This window comes from Typopeltis vanoorti, chromosome 2, assembly GCF_054136105.1.
Source record: "Typopeltis vanoorti isolate ZY-2024b chromosome 2, IOZ_Tvanoo_1.0, whole genome shotgun sequence".
NCBI lineage: Eukaryota > Metazoa > Arthropoda > Arachnida > Uropygi > Thelyphonidae > Typopeltis > Typopeltis vanoorti.
In genome coordinates this window covers 40,458,261-40,480,418 of record NC_143550.1, presented here as the reverse complement: position 1 = coordinate 40,480,418, position 22,158 = coordinate 40,458,261, and the positions used below count along the sequence as shown (strand labels likewise).

Here is a 22,158-nt window from a genome sequence, read left to right as displayed (position 1 = left end):
TTTAAACCATTCTTATGTTCTCTTATTTTAAAGTTTTATACGTTTTGTAACCAAGAAACTATTTCTTAAATAAAATAACTACTTTAATTGTTTTTCGTAAGAAATCTTTCTTCGAAATGATAGTTTCCATTTTCACTCCGATTATTTCTTTCTCATAATTAAGACTAATTGGACATAAGACTAACTATCTTATGCTAATATTAGATTACAAAAAGCAATCTAAGCAGTTCGTGGGCCATTGCGAATTATTATTATTATGTAGGCATATGAACGGGCGCACGATGATATCGGTGCTCCCTTTTTTATAGTTTTAAAGTGGTTCCAACTCCTGTTATTAATTTGAAAGTGTTCCCAAGTAACTCTACCATTCACGCCAAAGTCAGCGATATAAAACTCGCCGAGGCTAAGAAGAACCCAAATTTTGAAGTGCTGAAAAGTGAACAGAGAGGACCGTGGTCAACAACGAGTGAAGAACAAAGGACGCCTCCATCTTTACAATCACGCCACGATTTCTCAAGGGAAGAAAGGTGAGTCATGAAGTGTATGAAATGCCTGAAGGATTTATCTTCCGACCGAAATCATATAACCTGTAGGAAATACAGTAGGATTCTACACTTTACTTATGCCGGCCTTTCAGAAAAATCTAGCAACGTAAATCCAATACAACACGCGAGGAATGGAAGTGCCTACTCTGCTGGAAGAACAAATAAACACCTAAGGCAGCCATCTTCGACGCAGCCGATTATATCGGAGGCAAAAATCACACGACGAACTGAACAAAAAATACAGGTGAGTCCTATAATTTGAAAACTCCTTAAATATACTAATAGAAAACGGTCTAGAGACTATAAAAGCCAGCTTAGTAGTTATTGTGCAAGAACTCTTTCACAAACAGAACGTATACAATTAACAAAAAAATCTAGCGAATATGAAGATTTGGTCAAACATAATCATTTAGCAGTGATAGAAGTGTTGCAAACGGTAAAAGACATCAAAATCAGCATTAACGCACTAAATGACAGGCAACACAATTTGATGAAAGAAACATCCGAACTCCTTCAAGAACGTGATTCTCTAAAACTGCAATACGAACGTTTAAATCAGCAACAACATAAAGAAGGTCTTGTCATAAACGGTTTTCCTGAAACTGCACCAACAGAAAACCTCAGAGACGTAGTTTTAAAATTAAGCCATGCAATTGACATCCCCCTACAACTTAACGACATTCAGACCGTAAATCTGATTGCTAGGAAGAGCAAAAAACAAGGCTTGCCATGACCTGCACTACTCATAGTTCGTCTTACAAGCAAGTCCACAAGAGACAATTTCATAAAAGCCAGCAGACAGAAAAAACCAGTTGCTAAGGACTTGAACGCATTGCATGACAATACACCAATTATCCTATCCGAATATTTAGCACCATTCAACCAGAATCTGCTGTACCAAACAAGAAAAGCAAAAACAGAAAAAAATTACCAATTTTTGTGGATCAGAGATGCCAAGATATTCTTAAGGAAGTCACAAACTTCAAAGCCAATAGAAATCAAAAGCTCAGAAGACATAGAAAGACTGCTACAGTGAAAAAAAAGTCTCCTAATTACTTGAAAAAGAAGATCACAACAAAAATGAATGTGAACCATCAAGAAAGATGTAATAACACCAAGAATATATCAGGAATTTCACTTTGATCAGACCTTTCATTCATTTGATCTCTCAAACATCAGCCTACTTCCAACACAGCAATCAAATCAATAAAAAATATCTAATTGGTGTCATCCTCAGATAAGCTTATTAAAACGCTTCGAGGATGCAAGATGAGACATTGATAAAATTACATCTTAACCGAGATCAACAGAAAGAAAAAAATACATATATATACAATATAAGATTATTGTTAAACTAAAAAAAGATTTTTAATTCGTATGTATGTCCGTACAATATTGCCTACCGGTTTCGCTAGTAACTGAATAGCTTTCTCAAGGCTTGCACAATACAAAAAATGATAAATGCACAAAAAGGTTTAAGAATACAAAAAAAACGTTACTAACTGTTAGGTAGCTAAGGTAACACGTACGCGTGACATTTCTACTCAGTATCATGAACATACATTACATGCAAACGCGTAATATGATTATTTGCGTACTGTAGTTCTGTTGAACTGAGGAAATTAATTAGATTTTTCCAAGTATCGTTCAGTATGGCCCCTTGATTTCTGTTTAGGTTGCTGCCTGTACTTAGCACTACTGCTGCTTCTTTAAATAATCGACGTCTGTAATATTCGTCTATGTAGATCAAATAGCTGTTATTCCAGTCTATAGTGTGATTCGAAGTTGAAAAATGAGGTGCTAACCCGGAGGTGATCGTTTGGTGTGATTTCCATCGCCAACATGATCTGTCTTATTTCCAGGCTTCTTAAAGCTTGTCCAATGTAGGAGAGACCGCACGTGCGTGGAATATTATACACACCTGGACATTTATAAAATGGAACACTGTCTTTAGGAGAGCTTAGAACCTGTCTGATGTTAGTGGTTGGTTTAAATACAACCCTGATGTTATGGACCTTTAACAATCTCGCAATTTTGGTGGAAATTGAACCCATAAAGGGAATGACTGTTGTTGAGATTTGCTGGGGGATTCTTTCTTGTTGGTTATCTTTGTATAGAAATTTGTGAATGATGTTTCGAGGATAACCATTTTGCGATAGCGTTAGAGCGATTTAGGATAGTTCTGTTTGAACTTCGTTTTCAGCAGTCATCCCCTTTATGGATTCATTTTCTACCAAAATTGCGAGCTTGTTAAAGGTCCATAACATCAAGGTTGTATTTAAACCAACCACTAACATCAGACAGGTTCTAAGATCTCCTAAAGACAGTGTTCCATTTTATAAATGTCCAGGTGTGTATAATATTCCATGCACGTGCGGTCTCTCCTACATTGGACAAACTTCAAGAAGCCTGGAAATAAGACAGAAAGATCATGTTGGCGATGGAAATCACAACAGAACAATCACCTCCGGGTTAGCACATCATTTTTCAACTTCGAACCACACTATAGACTGGAATAACAGCTCTATGATCTACATAGACGAAGATTACAGACATCGATTATTTAAAGAAGCAGCAGTAGTGCTACGTACCGGCATCAACCTAAACAAAAATCAAGGGGCCATACTGAACGATACTTGGAAAAATCTAATTAATTCCCTCAGTCAACAGAACTACAGTATGCGAATAATCATAAAATCATAAAAAATTGTAAAATATATATAACTTATTGTTATACTGCAAATGCTGTTAAAAATGTAATCTTATTCAATTGCAAACTATAAATTACCATCTATAGTAACTATTATTAACACATTATACAAAAAAATAGAAAATTTGTATGAAATTCATTGTTAAAAAAAGACAAAAAACTAGAACATGTTTTGTAAATGCATAATATGCAATCATAATTTTAATAATAAAAATCATTGAGTTAAAAGAAATACTATTATTATTATTATTATTATTATTATTATTATTATATGTAACTTTTAGAATTTTTAAATTTTGTAATTTCTATAATTTTATAATGTAATTAGTATATGTATGCAAGATATAATAAAGTATTTAATATATATATATATATATATATATTTTATGACTGCAGTCCTTCTCGAACAGTCATGAATATTTTACTGTCTTCATCAGAAAATTACCAATTTTCATTCTTTTAAGTGGACTTCGAATAGATTGAACTGCTAATAGAAACGTTAGTCTAATTAAGAAGAAAATAAGCTGACCAGTTCGTTTTTCAACGAGGCAAAATACAATCCGAAATTATTTAGAAGCTAAATGAGGCAAGATTCGGTTCAAGGATGTAACTTGAGTTATTAAAATCTTTCTACGACTTCCAATAATTTTTTTTTTTTTTTTTAAAAACTTACGTGACAAAAACTGGTGTTAATTCAATAAATAATTCTCAAAAAATGGATGAAGAAATGTCTGAGGTTGACAAGTTCATGCTGGTATACTTCACATACTCTTCTTTAGAATTCATTGGAATTAAAATACTTAAAGTGTATGACAAACAATTTTTTTAATAATCAAAATTTATTTGAAGTCACTTTATGTGTTGAAGGTGGTAATATTTTTACAAAAACACTTGATTTGAATAGATCTGCTAAACTCGTTAATGAAAAAAATATAAACAGAGACAAGTGTTGTCTTTGTTTCGCTTTAATAAATTTCACTTTATGTGTTGAAGGTGGTAATATTTTTACAAAAACACTTGATTTTGAATAGATCTGCTAAACTCGTTAATGAAAAAAATATAAACAGAGACAAGTGTTGTCTTTGTTTCGCTTTAATAAATTTCGAAATATAAATAAAAAAAAAAGATTTCTGTTTGACTAAATAAAGACTTTGATAGAAAATACTTTGAAGCACAAAAACCTACTTCGAAAGTAAAAGAGATATGTTCTGGAAACTTTGATGACGCATTTGGCTTTCTTCAAACAACACTGGAAGTTCGTGTGTGGCAAAGAGGAATATTAGATGGATGGGAAGACATGGACGACAAAAAAATCAAGGACGGAAAATGCTTCAAAGTCGTAAAAACCTTTTAATTAAAGGTTTTTGAGGACTAACAGTAAGTGAAACTGGGATGCTTTGATAAAATTGACTTTCATGATCTTCCCAAAGATCCCTTAAATCTTACATATGAAATTAGTTCCGTTTTTACTTGATGCTTATTTATAAAACGGAGATGTTTTCCATTAAAATAGCATTATAATATTTTTGACTTCATAATATCTAACTGTGAGTCATATACTTTTTTATTATCACTCTACTGAGTGTACTTACACTGGAAGACAATGATATCCCAGTTTGATTGGTTTTTTGTTACAGGATTTTTCGCTTGTTTCAGATGCTTACAACACCATACGTATGTAAGCATGTTTTGCTCAAGAACTAATTTCCTGTTTTAAGGATGGGAAAAATAGAAACTTCAGTTTACAAAAAGATAGTTTTCATCTAATGAATTTAATGCAAATTTCTAACTAAAGTTCTAAGAAAAATAAATTATTTTAATCTGAAATATTTTTCTACTTGACATCGCTATTTCAACAAATATTGATATTAAAAATATTACTATGCATAAATATCGCACAGTAAGGGTTGATATGACTGATATATATTTTCATACTCGGTTACATCTAGGTAATAACCAACGCCTGCTTATTTTTTATTTATTTATTGTAACCTTTCTTAAAATTATTGAACTTAAACACATTAAACTTAGAAGATCTAACAAAATCTAGTGCCGTTCTATGTAAACTATCCTAATGACATTTACACAAATAGCTCTGTATGAAATGCGTTTGGTGATTATTTACATAGTGGCCTTATACAGTTGTAATATGGTGCGAAAGCCTGTAGAAATATATTTATACAGAGAATATTACCGCTAATCAACTTGATTAACCTCAGTAGAACATTACAAAATTATTTTTACTACCGTGTCCATTAAGCGTCTTGGTCTAAACGTCAAGTAATATGTGTTGTCTCAACTCTAGGGTGCAATTTACTAGACAAAGGTGACTTTACTACCTAATTGTGATGTTTGTGGAATAGCGTTCACAGTATTTAAGGCTTGTAAAGCTAGGCGATTCGCTAGTCTAGCACGGTTAGTTGAGTTCAAATACTGATCATGGGCGTCGTTGATGTAGCGTCTATATATCTTATATTCCTCTTGTTCCTTCTCTTCTTTTCGCATGTATTTAATCATCATTATCCCTATCCCAAAAGAATAAAAGAAAAGTACTACAACGATATACATCACAGCATTCCTCTGACTGGCTTCATTCTCGGCTTCTGCATCCGAGTTGGACCCTGTGGTTTCATTTGTCGTCATGTTGGTTGTTAAAGAGTCGAGGTACTCTCTTACAAGACGAGTAAAATTGTGACAGTGGAGGAAGGGTCCGAATAATGTTGATGATCCATCTATAGTCGCAGAAGACATTAGTGAACTATTAAAGATTGGACTACATGCTTTCTCTGGAATTGTTTGACATAATGTATACCGGATGACTTCTTTATGAAAAAATATCTGAAAAAAAATTATATTCAAGATTATTTTAAATCAGTTAAATTATTTAAACAGCTTATTATATTTTACAAGTACACCAGAAATTATTATGATTGAAAGTGAATATGATCTATGATAGTCTAAAATATTTAAAAGAAATATTTCGATTTGTTCATCAGAAATAACGTTAATTTTTGAACTAAAACAGAATTATATTAATTTAATAAACATTTTATAATTTTAATTTTGCAAAGAGCATTTCTCTCTTAAAAATAAGGGGTGAGACGGTTACGACTGCAAAAGGAGAGATACAAACAGTGCTGGAAGAGCTACCGAGATGTTCTCCTGTCATGTCAATATATCATCAGTAATGCATGAGCATGGCAGTAGAAGATATAATGCATGCAGGAAACTCGACGTTTCATAACAGAAAAAAAAACGACAGTGCATTTGCTAACGAATGAGAATGTCTATTTATTTATGAAACAAGACCTAAATATTAATTGGATGGAACTGTGTGAACGGTTCCATTCAAAATGTAATGTCGTCACAATATGTCATGCAATTAGCAAATTAATATTATTATGCTTTATTTTTATAAAGCATAATGATATTAATTGATCGTTAATATGTATTAAAAATAAAGGAATTTCAACAAAGATGAGTATTAATTAATACAGAAAGATTAAAGTCCTAGAATTGATAGATTAAATGATTATATAAATCGTATGCCATATTTATATAAAATACAAATAGCTATAAATTATGTATATAAATATAAATATATTTTATATAACATTTGTATAAAAATAAAAATATAAATCTAGAATTCAAAACATTTAAAACAGTCGGCAAGGTAAAACATATGAAATTATTCGTTGGAACTTAATTTTTTATTTTATTTTTTATTTTTTTATTTTTTAGAATTTAAAAGGAGTATGAAAGACATTTAGATTTTCATTTGTACGAACTCTATTCTTATTGCTAAGGACTTTAAAATTATTTAGAAATATTAGAACAATTTAGGGGAAACATCATTGGTTTAGTGCATATAGTATATTTTATCTTTCATATGAAAGATCTTTCCAACTAACAGACTGCTGATCGATTCAAACCCATAGCCTGTTGGTTGGAAAGATCCTTGCGTTTACGATCTACTCGGTCAGCCATGCTGGAAACGTACATTGCATTATTCATGAAAGAATAATGCAATGTACGTTTTCGAATGGGATGGAACTTCGCTATGTTTTCCAGCATGGCTGGGCAATAGATCGCAAACGCAAGGATCTTTCCAACCAACAGGTTGTGGTTTTGAATCCTACCAAGGACATTATGTGTTTAGGTGAGAGAGGGATTTCTTCGTTCAGCGAGAGATCACTATTCTGGTTATTGGAGAAGTTAAAAATCTTTAAAAAAAAGTATCATTTGATCTTTACGACCTGGGTTTCCGGATTTTCGAAGCCTTTATCCATCCATTAGTAATACTAATATACTATAGGCATAGAACTTTTTGCGTTTGGCATTAACATGAAAAATGTTAGTGCATTTCTTATTTGAAAGCTTTCCCTATCGTCATAAGGATCTCATGTAGATCGAATCAGTAGATTGGAGCTTCTCCATGTTTATTTGCGCAGCATAATAGTCTTTCTGCGTTATTTCTTTTTCCATTGGCAACTGCTTGGTCAATTTTTTTTTCCAGAAGTATTATGTTGTTGACAAGGTGCTCTCTTTATTAAAAAGGAATTATATTATAATGAAACGGACTCATGCGCGCGCGTGCGCGTGCGTGCGTGTGTGTGTGTGTGTGTGTGTGTGTGTGTGTGTGTGTGTGTGTGTGTGTGTGTGTGTGTGTGTGTGTGTGTGTGTGTGTGTGTGTGTGTGTGTGTGTGTGTGTGTCGATGACCTTCTAATGTATAAAGTCAGTGTTGTGCCGTGCTTTTTTATACACTGTGCAGATCAAAAATTATGACAACCACCATTTATTTTATACTTAAATAGATGGCACTCGTATCACCGTGAAGAGTGGCGCTACCTATCCAGGAAACCGTCAATATTATAGGCGGTTTGCTGTAGTTAAAGTGTTCTAATAGTGGAGTATACCGAATATAATAGTAGCAGTAGCCAATACAGGTCGTCCATGCCTCATCGATTCTCGGGGTAAACGCAGGTTGTCCCACCTTGTGCATGGAGATGGGAAGCTGTGGAAGAGCTGGAAATCAGGTGATTCTTTTTCCCAGAAAAAAAAACATGGCGAGAACCACCCTGTTGTCATGGTCTAGCAGAAAGAAACAGGCAGATGGTGACAAGCACGAGAGTTCCTATGAATGCTACAAAGTTCCCATCCATCATGGCTGATCAAGTATACCCCTACATAGTGAGTGTCTTCCCGGATGGCACAGGCGTGATCTAGAAGAATAACACGCCATTTCTCTGTTGTCGGTATTTTTCGATAGTAGTTCGCCAAACACGACAGTGATTTCCAGGTGCTATCACGAACTCAAGTTCGACGGGTTTGAATCCCACAGAATATATTTGAGATTATGTGTGATCAGCAAAGCGAGGGTGCTATATGAACTATTAGGACAGTGATCATACTGTTTTGACTGGACAATGTAGTTTACTATGATATCCAATACTGGAAGTGAAAGAACAATGGATGAATATAATTATATTAATGCATAAAATATTTTGACCAAATAGAAAAATAACTACTAGAATGTAAAAGCCTGGGATATAGAATTGTTTTCATAGGGCTCAATTTGTCAGCCCAGTGTTTTACTTCTCTCTCTCTCTCTCTCTCTCTCAATGTAATCAGCTACATACTCTTCACTCTAGTTATAAAGTCCTAGGTTCGATAACTGGCAAAGTAATTGGAGAAAAGAGAATTTATATTGATTTTCTGAAGTGAATTTTTCTCAAGTAAATAAACCGTATTTACAGGCACACTTCACTATTCTTGCTCCAGTCAATTTCTCTGTATACTCGATTTTTTGAGGCATCGAGTGAATTTTTCCCATGGGTTCGCTTATTGAATTATCTTCACTTTGACACTACTGGTGTAGGTTTTTAATCCTGCTCAGGCACCAAAGTTTCGGAGAATATAAATTGAATCAATTTTCATTTTCAGATTTCAGATCATTTCGTTGTTTAGAGGCTTTCGGTGGCTTTAAAGAGTGCTATGTTTAATTCCAGAGCAAGACTGTCAGTGAATTTATCTTATTTATCCTGCTCTGGTTATTGTACTAATTAATTATAAATTTTAGAACTCTTTAGCTTGCTTTTCTGAACTTCATCCTGAAACAACATGAGAAGTCAGACTACTCTGGAACAGAATGCTGTCACAGACCTGTGAGAGGTTTTCTTTAGGGTATTTTGTTAGCGCAGAGTTAAATCAGCCTGAGGCACAGATTTTGGGAATTTTCATTGGTATCGAAAATATATCTTTACTTCGGAAAACGAACAAACAGATCTTTTGAAGAAGCATGATTTGAAGACATAAGGCATTTTGTGGTCTTAAGTTGTAGTTGCCTTTTGTGCTAAGTAATCATTCGCATTTCCTCCTCCGTCCCTTAGGACTGTTGAGTCCTCATAATGAGGGATTAAGTATGCATTTTATGTATGCATTTAAGTATGCCTGTTTTGAGGGACGAAAAACTCTCTACCTCCGCATGAGACCGGCTAACTCACCTTTAGTCGAAAGAGACCAGATAAAGGTTCATCACATCATGGACGGAAATCGAGCTTTCAGAAATGGCTTTGTCTATACCGACTGAGCTACTGAGGCTGTTATCGGATTTTACTATCCACCAAACTTCATCCGAAAAAACATGGTCTACAATATTTGTATTCAATCCCATATGCTGTTTTTTTAATCTTGCTAGTGTGTGCTACGAATCATATTCTGATTTTTATTCTAAACGTGACAAAATATTTTTTTCTAGCTCTGACATGTACCTTGATGTATTTCATCTCTTTCCTAACGGGTGAATGGACGAACATGAAATGAGCTTTCACGGATTACATCTAACATAAAGTAGGTACAAGTAGCATTAACGTTAGTAAGGAGAAATAACGCTTCCAAGCCAATAACGTTCTCCATTCTGTGAATCCCAGCTGTCTGATCGCATCCTAGCTGATAAAAGATTTTCAATGTCACGCTGTAGATGCATTAGCTCTTGTTAACATGTTAGTGATGTCATCAGTCATTGCTGGCAGCTTCATAGTAAAGGAAGCGAGACGTCCTTCTACCGTGCATTAATATATTACTTCATCTTGAAGATGTTGCGCCATTTCACAACAGGTACATTAACCTGTGAGTAGAAAGGGGGTCTCTGAAGATTCGCGTGAGATGGGAACATATGTATAAAAGTTGATTTCATTTTCTCCCCAGGGAAAAGGATGCAAGTAAGAAACGTGGGTAATATTTGCTTACAGTACGTGCAATCTTTGCTTTATTGTCTTATAGGTAAGGAATTTGGAAAAATATTTAATATCTAAAATGCTTAAAATTAAGAACAAAATGAACTACACTGCACTAAAGGTGGTACAAAATAAATAAATGCGCATGTGTCTGACAATAGTGACCTTTAGATTAAGTATGTGCAATGTGCTGATTGATGTTCTAGATAAAAGTCATAGCACATTCGGAGAAAGCTTACATGTTTATTAGCGTATTGCAATGATTAGTATGACATTTCTATCAATAAATAACATGTATCTTAGCATGCAGTATCACCTACGTGTTTTAATGACGTTGAAGGCTATGGAAAAGCTGCTGGTTATACAACAGTCTCTTTTCATCCGATAATGGTGGATCCAGTCTGAAAATGCAAAGAATAAATTTCAACAAGTCATTCCTCTAATAATAATCACTACCAAATCAAGAAGTTATTTTAGAAATTTTGGCTCACTAGCGCTATGCTAGTGAGCTCACTTTCACTTATAAGTGTACTTATAAAGGTTTTTCGATTCTCATACAAGACTTTGAACGTAGGTCTTTCTAACTAAATGACGTCCGTGATGAGGACTGAGTGCTGCAGACTCCACTGTGTAGAGTACACTCAGAATAGTTAGCTGTTCACGTCTATCATGATGCAGGATGATGGTCTCACTGAAATTTATTTACTGTTAAAAGACATTCTCAAACATCAGCGTTGCAGTAAAAAATCCAATCGTTAGGTGGAAAGCAAAAGAACGTTATCGACTCAGCTAACAACCAGGGCGGCACTTAGTCATTAAATAATATTTACGTTATAACCTGTGCATGCGTTTAATGCGATTAATGATATGAACAAAAATAAATCGTATGTGCGTCTAATAAAATATTAGTTGGCGGCTATTCACCAAAATATTTAATGTTCTACAAATAATCATGAAATTAATGATTATTGTCAAGTATTAAATATTGAAATAAATTAAATCACGAGGTTAATGTTTTGAGTTTTAAATCATTTAAAAATGTATTGAATTTATTTAAAAATTGTATTGAATTCTAATAAATTATCTGATGATAATTTATTAGAAATTATCATCAGATATTTATGAATAAATATCTGATGAAAAAAAATAACTGCTAACTTCACACGAGACTGACCTTTAAATTAAAAACCGCTCACAAAAGTACCACGTGTAATAGACTACATTGTTGATTCGTGACGTAACATAACCAGTTTAAAATGCCACAAGTGATTAACAATAGGTTTTCCTAATATTATTTGAATGCATCGATATTCAGTCATAAAGTACAAGAGGATGTTTATAATCTGCACTGAAGAGCGGTCTGCACAGGAACTATACTCTTTCAAAGAGATTTAAAAGAATTTTTTTCCAAAGAAACTTAATTTCTTGCTAGTGGAACACACGTGGGAGACAGGGGGATATTCGATACGAACCTCTGTTCTCTTTAAAAAAGTCACTATGCTGCTGGTATAATCTCCAGAAGTCTGTATTAACATCAAACTGTTTTTCAAACTAAAACATTGAACTTTTGCAGAAGTTCGACTTCTGAAGACAGTAACGTACTGTCCTAACTCGATTAAAATGTACACTATGGAAAAATCAAATTACTCGAGACTTTCATAGCGTGCAAGTCTCGTGAAGAAAGCTTAAGTAGAGCATACTTGAATTCACTTTCCATACAGAGACACTTACAACCGAAGTAGAGAGGAACTCTGTAACTACTGGCAACAGGAAGTTCTTCAGGCGCAAGGCTGTGACAAGAAGAACCATTCTCGTGTATTTATTACCTGAAGGAAGTATAGTCTCGGAGAATCTTAAAAGGTTTCCCCGGATGTAAGCTTCTTATTTCGTGAATAGTGTATTAGCATGGAGCGAGTTGTTTTGATGGTTTTTATAAATAACTGATGGAAAAGGTCATTAATCTTCAATGACTTGCTGTTGGGCAAGCAAACATGCGTAGCTATCTGTGGCACTTCCAATTTTCTGTTCGTGCCTACAGGGGAAAAAGGGAAATGACACCTCTCCAGCAAGGAACAAAGAAGACCGTATACTTGTAATAAAATTAGCTTCTCCCGATGTCCTGGATGTAATACAGATATTCAACTTTTTTTGTTGTTGTTCCCATTTCTCTTCATGCATGTGCAGATCTCATCTAAATCCCCAAAAAGTGAACGATGAACTTTTTCCTCTTTAGTTAGCGATGTGAATATATTTCCACTTTCGTTTTTCTTTCCATTCATTGCAAATTTCGCGGTGTTCGTTAGCTGTTGGCATTTTTTTTAATTCATTAAGGACTTAGATGTTGATGAAAAGGATAATTATTGTCCCCGAAAATCTCATTACATGCTCTTAAGTGTCGTATTGTGTTTGCATTCATTTAAGACATTTGAGATCGTGGGACTTTTACAAGCATGTCAGCATTGTCATTATCATTTGCATCCCAAGATGTTGTCGACTACTTGCATTTCATTAGGACGTTCCTATAGCTACTGACATATGCATTTAACCTTTGTGTTAAATTACTTAGCAGAATCTATTCGAGATTCTCATTTAAATAATGTACGTTCTGCTAATTTCTTTTATCTTCGAGTTTCTAAAGAAGGTTCGATTGTAAGGTGCAGATTCTGAAGTGTTGATTAAGATGTACATTTATAAAGCAAACAACCCTTAAAATTAATATAATGAGAAGTTAAAAATAAATAAATGCATTAAATGGTTCATCAAAAATTCACGACCTTCGTAAATTAAATTTGCATGTTACGGGTTCTTTTAAAAGGCTGGATACAGTAAGCCTCATAAAAGTATGTGACGAACCTTATCTGCAGCTGCATGCATGATCTTATTGGATGATGTACACTAGGTTGAAATAAGTATAGAGACATCCCAATTAAAGGGAAGGAGATTGAAAAGATTTCTTTCCATCCATCGTGATAAGTGCGGTGTTGTTCATGACATTGGTAAGCATCGCTGGAAATAAATTGTGCAACATTATCAGCCGATGGAAACGTGATGGTACTACCTCGGCCAACAAAGTAGAGAAAGCTTACCCAAATGAACAAGTGGCGTGCAAATATTGACAGCGTCACGTGAAAAAGGAAAAAAATCAGGTTATGGAACAACTGGGACTATACAGATGTAAATAACATTGCAAAGTAGTTTCATAAAGAGTTTAGAATTTATTTCATAATATGGGGAGACGAATCCATTTATGATATTTTCTAATCGAATCAAATGGGAGAGTGTGGATATGGTGGATGTATGGTAACTAACATACGACATTTCCGCCATATCCACTCTTCAAGTGCATCATCCCTGCTTGGAAGTTTTCTGTTGGGAGTGTAATGATATGAAGTTGTTTCTCTTTCTATAGATTCACACCTTTGGTTGCAATTCATGGAAGGATGAATCTCCACAGATGGATGTGCAATCCTTCTTAAAATTGTAGCAGTTTAACGGATTAACACTACACTGTCAAGATGGTATACTGCAGGAGCTTTTGCAAAGCGATGTCAGTGTGTTATCATTGTTATCCAGCCTGTGCGGTTATCCTTAGTGGCTTTGGGCTTCGCAACCATATGCCTGGGGAAGGAGCGTCCTAGGTTCGATTCCCGTCAACGACGTGAGGAGCTCAAGGATCTTCCTCAACCATAGCCAAGTTAGTCGGTCTTGGGCGTGGGACAGCAAGGTTTTTTCCGCCAGTTCATCTGGTGTTTTTCATCCCGTAAGCAGGCAAATCGGTCCGAGGACACACACGGATTACAGTCAGGAATACTGACCCAGCCATAGGTTTGATTCGTCAGCCTATGCCGGTTCCGGAGCCCGGATAAAATTTGGGGAGACTAGATGGTACCGTGAACTCCCGTAAAAAGGGAGAACGCTGTATCATCACACGGAATTTATTTACTGTTATCCTCAAAACAAGCAGGGAATATTCTGCTTTGTTGTTGAACTGTGGCATTTCATCGGCATAAGTGCATTATCCATAACTTCTTCATTCGTAGTATCGATGAAAAGAAGGAGACCAATTTTTAAAAACTCCTTGCACCATCAAGAGATTGTATAGTATTGATTAGACGGCGCCTCTGGTGGGGTTTCCAATACTTTTGGCAACTTGGTGTAAGTTGATTCTCAAATAAAAACAACTGTATTCATTAGAAGCATTAACTGAAGAACAGACAATGCATTAATTCTATGTTTAGGACTTAGAAAGAATGCAACTCAGGTAGCTTATCTTTACGAAGTTTTGATACCTTCCTTGGATATTTCTTTCATTTTATATTTTTAACTGGTAAAAAATTTCGTAATTTCTTTCTAATTCAAACAAAATATATTTTTTTAAAATATTTATATATTTCTCTAGACGACAGCTTTATTGTTGTTTCAGTTGAATACGGACAGTGTTCGCAGAGGTTTTACTGTCGAGCATCCCGATCAGCGTTCATGCCATTGAAGGAAATTTAATTAGGATTGTGGGTGCGAATCTCTTCATTATTTCTTAGCTGCTTGTAATGTAAAGCAATTAGTCCCTTGCGACTGGCACGATCCTTTCTTACAAATTAAAAGAATGCACACTGTCTCATGTAAGAAAAATAGAAATTTGCTAGGAAAGCAATTACACTTTCCTCACGGTTAATCCCTTTAATCAAATTATAGAATTCGAGCCTACGTAACACAATTAAGCCAAACTCATGGGTAATCTTCTTGATATTGTAGTACATGACCGTACGACAGGACATTAAGGGCGCAGTGATCACATATACTAGCGGAAACACATTTGCATCTTTCCTCCAATGGTTTCATTAATCCTTTTTAGTTTATCCACGTGCCATTACGCTAAACGAGACTTTAGGCCTAACAGGAAATGGTAACTGCTGGAGATAAGGGAAGTGGAAATGCGAACTCTGTCGGCCAGTATGCTACACATTACTTCTTATCACTGACTGATACATTATCACCACTTCCCAGTGAACAATAATTTGTATAACAATGCATTCATGATAATTGCGTTGGTATTTGTTGCTGGCTTTCAACAATAAGTGAATAAATTAATACCATCATTCTGTGCATTTGCTATTGTTGAGTTTAATACTGTCTTTATTGGCATGAAATCGGACAGTAAATTGGCTGGCAACAATAGTACACATCTGACAAGTGAAAAACAAAAACAATATATATATTGGTTAATGATAGTCAACTAATATATCAATCTGTAGTTTAAATATTTATATAAAATGAATACGAAATTGAAAAAAAAAATTTTTTTTTTCAATTTTTTTCCACCTGCACGGTACCAAAGTACAATAAATTTTTAACCTTTTATAGGACGCACAACTTATGTGTGACTCCCAGCAATTAAAAAAAACACGACTAACATTGGTGTTCATTACAGGATTTTTGCATGCTTAGGTTATTCAAACATCATTAACAGAGTAATGTCGTACATCTCTTTTGTCTTGTGCGTCTTAATTAGAAGTTGTTACCCTTTTTTTATGGGCTCGCGCTACAAAACACGTGGTTATTATTTATGTGTGTAATGAACGACGATGTTTTAATGATGTTGTACAGCATATTTTATGGGAATGTTTATTAATGAAATGTATTTCATCTCGTCTCTCTTTCTCCATGCGACCTAAAAGTAAGCTATAAAACTGAACGAAATATATTTTAATCTTTTTAGACTTTTTGACGATTTCACTGCTAACTCTATTTGCGATTTATTTTTGATTTTTGAAGTGAGTTGCTGCTATTCATGCAGTCTTAATGGTTAGCATAATCTTAAGTGGCATGAATTAAAGGATTGGATTAGCGGAAGTTTTAAAACTTCCTCAAGTTTTTAAAATATTAAATACTTGACATTGAAAGGATTTATAAAAACGAACTCTTTATCGGTCTGTTAATTTTAAAACTACTTTATCCTTTCATTAATGCAATGTCATGTGCCAGAAGTACACAGATGAGAAGACGTTACAGAGATAAAGAAAGATAAAAAGGAAGGAATGTCTTGATCAGGTGAGTGATAACGTCACCAGATAACCTCAGGAAGAAAATAGCATACTAGAATAGTGAAAGAAATGTGAGATGTTGAATCTGTCCCTCGTTAAACAAGTATGGAAGCTTTGTTGGGCAATAATAAAAAAGTGCTTTTATATATACAGGATTCAAAACAATTAATTCTGTTCAAGGGTTTCCAAAATAATCACTGTAATATGGGATGAAAATTAAGCGCTTCGAATATATAAACTCTTCACTATATTAATCAGCAAACTCGAAAACGTAATCTCATCATTTGAATCTAATTATAAATTACAAAGCAAATGAATCAAGTCAGACAGAAAAGCATCGATGGTAGCTAATTAAAAACCGCAGCGCGAGATGCACGGTATCATTATACCAAATCCGCGCATGTCATATTAACAGAAATGTTTGCATGCCTACAACAATGGATAAGTATTGTTTATCTCCACTGTACGCTAGTTAGCATATTACATTGTCCTATGCAGGCCAAAATACATTTACTTGTTATAATTTAGAAAGATTCCATACCAAATAAGACATTTCGTGTTTTATATACAACACAGTATTTCGACACGTGTTGCCAAATTTCATTAAAATCTGCCTAGTTGCGAAATAATTTGCTTTATATTTCTTTTATTATCAAGTATCACTTGTCAGAACAAACTTTTGCCTCAATTTTTATTTTTTCATTTTCATTGAAATCGTGTGTGGAAATACGACACACAAATCATACCACTTAATCCTTAAGATTAAATAGTGCATTTTTCTGTTAAATCAGAGAAAAAAATGAAGTCTTAAATCGTGAAAATCTGTATAGAAGAAAGAACAATTCTTTCTCCGCCGAGATGAATCAATAAGAAAGAGAAAAGAAACAGAAGTTAGGCTAACAAGAACTGTGTATATAATGAAAGGAATGTGCTTTCCTTCTTCGTCGCTTTTATCTAGTTATAGACAGAAGAAAGAACTGAACCTCCTCTTAGGCTCTGTGAACAAAACACAAAACGTATTCTATTCAATGACTGATGCTTCAAGACAGATTGACAACACAAGTAACCTTGGCAACCGTTCCGATTGCAAGAAAGACAGGTTGTCACCCTGCTGAGATCTGAAATCGCTTGATGGATCTTGCCGAAGTAAATTAAAATATTTTCTTAGAAAAAGTCGTTACTCATGAGAGTATCCAATTTAATGAAAATAAAACAAAATCAATCGATATTTGCTGCCAACAGAAAATCACAAGCCTTTATTAGCTGTTTTTTTATTTACGTCATCTTCATTTGTTAGCGTTCTTAAGCCAATATTTTATAATTATGATGGTCTAGCAATTGTTGGATTACTCTCGTTACACTAATTGAAGTAAATCACATGCACAGGAATTTGAAAATTTGCATTCTTTATCTGTAGCTACAAGTCTTTTAGATGAATTCACGACTGTTCTATTGTTTAAAATAAATTGCGCAAAAGCATCCTGGTAAATATATAATACCATATTTGTGCACTTTTATCTATTCTATGTCTATTCTATATATATAAAAAGATAAGCCGAAATTTGAAACGTTTTTATGTCACTTTTTTTGTCTCTTCATTGTTTTGAAACGTCCAACAATGTGTTTACCTTCATGAGACAACAATTTGTTATTTTGTTTAAAAATATGTATGATATATCGCTCCAGGATTACAACAATCAAACTGATTGTCGACCATTAGAACAGTACGTGTCAGTATTCATTACTGAAATTAGCATAACGCGCATGTCATGACTGATTATATAGTAAATATTTTATTTTCATTTCGTGATTTTGAATCCTTTATTTAATAATTAATTTTTCTTTTGCACATTTATAAATTTTACTAATATTCTGGTAACGTAATCATGCCTTATCGAAAAAAAAGAAGAAGTAATCATAGTTCGGATGACTACAAAGAGCCAACGAGGAACAGTGTCGAGTCTTCAAAATTCGAGTCATCAGAATTGAAGGAGAACCGGACTACCAGCCCGGAACTCAGGAGGTTGGGCTCCGTAGGCACCGGGAGGGGGGAGGAGGAGAGTCCCCCTGGTATCCATATAAAATAATCAACCCATATTTTCCAGAATAATGACGTCATGAATGCTGTCGTCACTATGTAGAAATACTATTGCAGAGCGCAGATTAGGAAACAATATACGACCTGCAACACGATCTCTGTATTGTGACGTCAGAATACATGACGTCACTGTACAGTTTAACTTTAAGGTACCAATATACCTTTAGTTAAAAGCTATATTTTAGTTACCAATATAGATTTTAAAATCAATCAACCTTTATTTCCAAAAGTTCTGCAGTAAGAAACATGAACCGTCAGAAAAAGCTGAATTTTCGTATATCGTTTCCTAATCTGTGTTTCCAGTCCACTGTATTCGCTATTTCTGTCGAAAGAAACGAAAAAAATATTTTTTTTAAAATATCAGTAGAATAGAGGATGCAGGTTTCGACTTCAGCCTGATTGTTGTCTTAAGAGGATTTTTTTAAATGCTGGAAATACGAGGAACGGGATGGGAAATAATACAGATGACACAGGTGTCAAGGCGATGCGTTTATCCAATTCTTCACGTTCGGTTTATTCTTTAGTACGATGACATTCGTTTCTTGAAATATACTTTTAGCGTGGGGGTTACTGTTTGTACCCTTTTAAATCGATATCCGAACAACATAATGGAAAGAATATTTTATTGATTTCTAATAAAATCGATATACATACGGAATGACCTTTGTAAATGTGAATAAAAACACGTTTTTATTGACATTTACAAAATATCACTTCATTGGCAATTCACACGAAATATTGATCAATGAATATCAGACGTTTATATTTGAATAGCATAAAAATATTTGTTCCTGTAGCCTTTTAAAACTAAACGGAAACATTTCATTTAGATTGAAACAATCTGAGATAACCGTTAACAATAACAAGGCAATAATAACAAGCTAATAATATACATCATTGCTAAAAGCTCGAAATTTCCCGACTGGGAAATCTTTTATCTTAATATATTCAAAGCTATTTGAATGCGTTCTTTTCATCTGGGTATCGGCAATCTTCCGAGCACGCCTCAAAGTAGAATGAACACATTTGTATCGGTTTGTTTACTGTTGGACAAAAATACCTGAGATTAAGTTCATCGCGTATTATTCGGATTTTATCCATCATAGAGATTTCGATGGGTTCCATTAAACTTTATAATGTGGTGCACATAAAAGGTTTTATCGTTAATTCGGTCTTCATCGCAAAGTTAAATGGCATCGACCCGAAAGTAATGGAACTCGAATTCCCTGGCAACTGTTGCTACATCTCGGTTGAGTGACTAAAGCACGTGATATAAATTTTATGCATTAGCTACAGGTGTGTTTTGATTAGTTTGTGAAAACTGGCGGAACTTAGCGTAATGGAAAATATATGACGTCATACAAAGGTCAAAGTGGTCTCATACGGATTTTTAGGACAACAGTTTTTAGGAACAAAATATTTTTTTCCCTAAAAATTGTTTTACTTACGGTAAGCAACATATATGAGTTAAAGTATAGTTTTTTTCCCATCTCTCAATATACTTTAAATTAGACTTGATGAATCTTCATCATCGGTAATTATCCCTTTTCCTAATTAAGAAATACTCCCATTCAAAGAGAAACCGAATAACCTTGGAGTTTTCAAATATTCAGTACGAATTAAATTACACAATGTTTTATGGGTTTATCTTAGTGACATTTAAACTTAGATATTTACACTTAGAGAACGTTTGAAGACTAAATCGAATTTCTTTTCCCTTGGTCTTTGTAGTACCTAAGGTGCATTACTACAGTTGGTACTGTGCTACGAATTCTCAGTAGACATTGTTTAGTTCATATGTAGATAGTTGAAAGATATTTGCTTCATTCGTTAACACTATCATCAATGTATAAGGATTGTTCTGATGAATCGGGGAAATTCAATGACTTATTGGCTGTCGTCAATTTCTTTAGTTAATATAATTCAATTGGTATATTGGTTTTCTTTAGTTAAAATATTTTTAGTTCATATGTTGGTTTTCATAGTTAAGGCGTTGGTATGTTGGATTTCTTTAGTTTAGGTGTTTTTAGTTGGTACGTTGGCTTTCTTTAGTTAAAATGCTTTTAGTTTATATGCTGGTTTTCTTTGATTAGTTAATTTTAGTTAGTTAAGTTATTTCTGTTTTATAACATGAAACCATCGCGGGTTTCATACTAACATTCTTAATGCATTAGTGTAAGTTTAGTTTAGCATTAGTATAACGCAGTGTTATTAGCAGATAACTAATTACATTAATTTTGAAGTACCTTCATATAATATATCTAGTACTGTATTTCGCATAGCAGAAAGTTACGTTTGGTCACAGGTGAACTGCAAAACATGTCAGAGAAAGAGACAAACTCAATTTCTTCTTCGTAACTCAACGTATGCTGATTTTTTTGGATTTCCCAAAATGTGAGCTTTCCAATCAACGAATATGCTGGGTATCGCTACCATTGTTGTGATGATGTTTACATCACCACAACAATGTTAGCATAGATTCAGCGGAATCAACGAAATACTGAAATCTGATCTCAAACTAATGCGAAAGAATAATTCACTTACGAGAAAATTTCGCTCACCACGTTCATTACAGATCGCAAAGGCTCAAGTTGAAACTGTGTAATGACATTGCTACCAAGCAATTTGAAATGAGTCTATAGTAAATAATCATCACATTGCTCCAGTTAAATCACGTATTACTTTTTTAGACATACGAGTTTATTTCTATAGTAACATTCAATGTGGATTCACTCTGCAGTACGTCATTACGTTGCAGCATTCGAGAATGCTCCAACAGATCAGCGACACAACGAAACTAACAATAGCAGAAACCAATCTTTGTGTTTGAAAATCGAAACTTAGAAACAATGAGTTCTCTTTTTCCGTATCTTACATTGAACCTCTTATCATCATCTTATACGTATTCCGGAAGATGGTGGAAAGATAATCACTGAAACACAAGAACACTTAATTATTAAAAATGTATTAATAATAATAATAAACATTTGAATGGAAAGAATAAACGGAGACTTCATTATATCACAATGTCATTCAATGATGGAACATTTTTCATAAGGTTAAATTAAATCTGTTTATTTAATATTCGAAATAAAAGGTTTTTTTTTTTTCGATTTTTAAAACAAATTAAAAGTTTCTAGTTAGATGTTCAGTACACTTTGTTGTTAGGAATAAAAAAAAAATTAATACTGTATGAGATCGATTAACTCCGCCTGGATGGTGCTGTTTCTTGAGATCGGTTAACTCAGCCTGGATGGTGCTGTTTCTTGAGATCGGTTAACTCAGCCTGGATTTAACTGATTCTACAGAGCAACCGATTGAAAGGAAACAGATATGAAAGCGCTCTTCATAAGTCTGATGTGCTTTTCTATCAGAATTCTCTTTCTCTCTTTATCTTTCTCTGTCTCTCTCTTTATCTCTCTCTCTCTTTCTCTGTTTCTCTTATTAGAGCTACGTCATAAAAAGCAATTCAGCCACGGTCTCTCAAGTGCTGTACGAAATTCGTAGCGAACATCGATTGCGAATCTA

At 34.0% G+C, this 22,158-nt stretch overlaps 1 protein-coding gene across 2 annotated transcripts in view; it reads right to left on the bottom strand.

Moving 5' to 3' along the window:
• Window positions 1-4,123: 4,123 nt before the first annotated feature.
• LOC150108951 (uncharacterized) overlaps window positions 4,124-22,158 on the bottom strand; it is a 68,601-nt gene continuing 50,566 nt past the window's right edge. For both annotated transcript variants that reach the window (XM_090404476.1, XM_090404486.1), the window contains exons 2-3: window positions 10,812-10,892; window positions 4,124-6,093 (exon numbers count right to left, since the gene is read on the bottom strand). In XM_090404476.1, the coding sequence (XP_090260602.1) occupies window positions 5,572-6,006 (435 nt within the window). In that variant the 5' untranslated portion in view covers window positions 6,007-6,093; window positions 10,812-10,892 and the 3' untranslated portion in view covers window positions 4,124-5,571. The remainder of the gene's footprint in view (window positions 6,094-10,811; window positions 10,893-22,158) is intronic.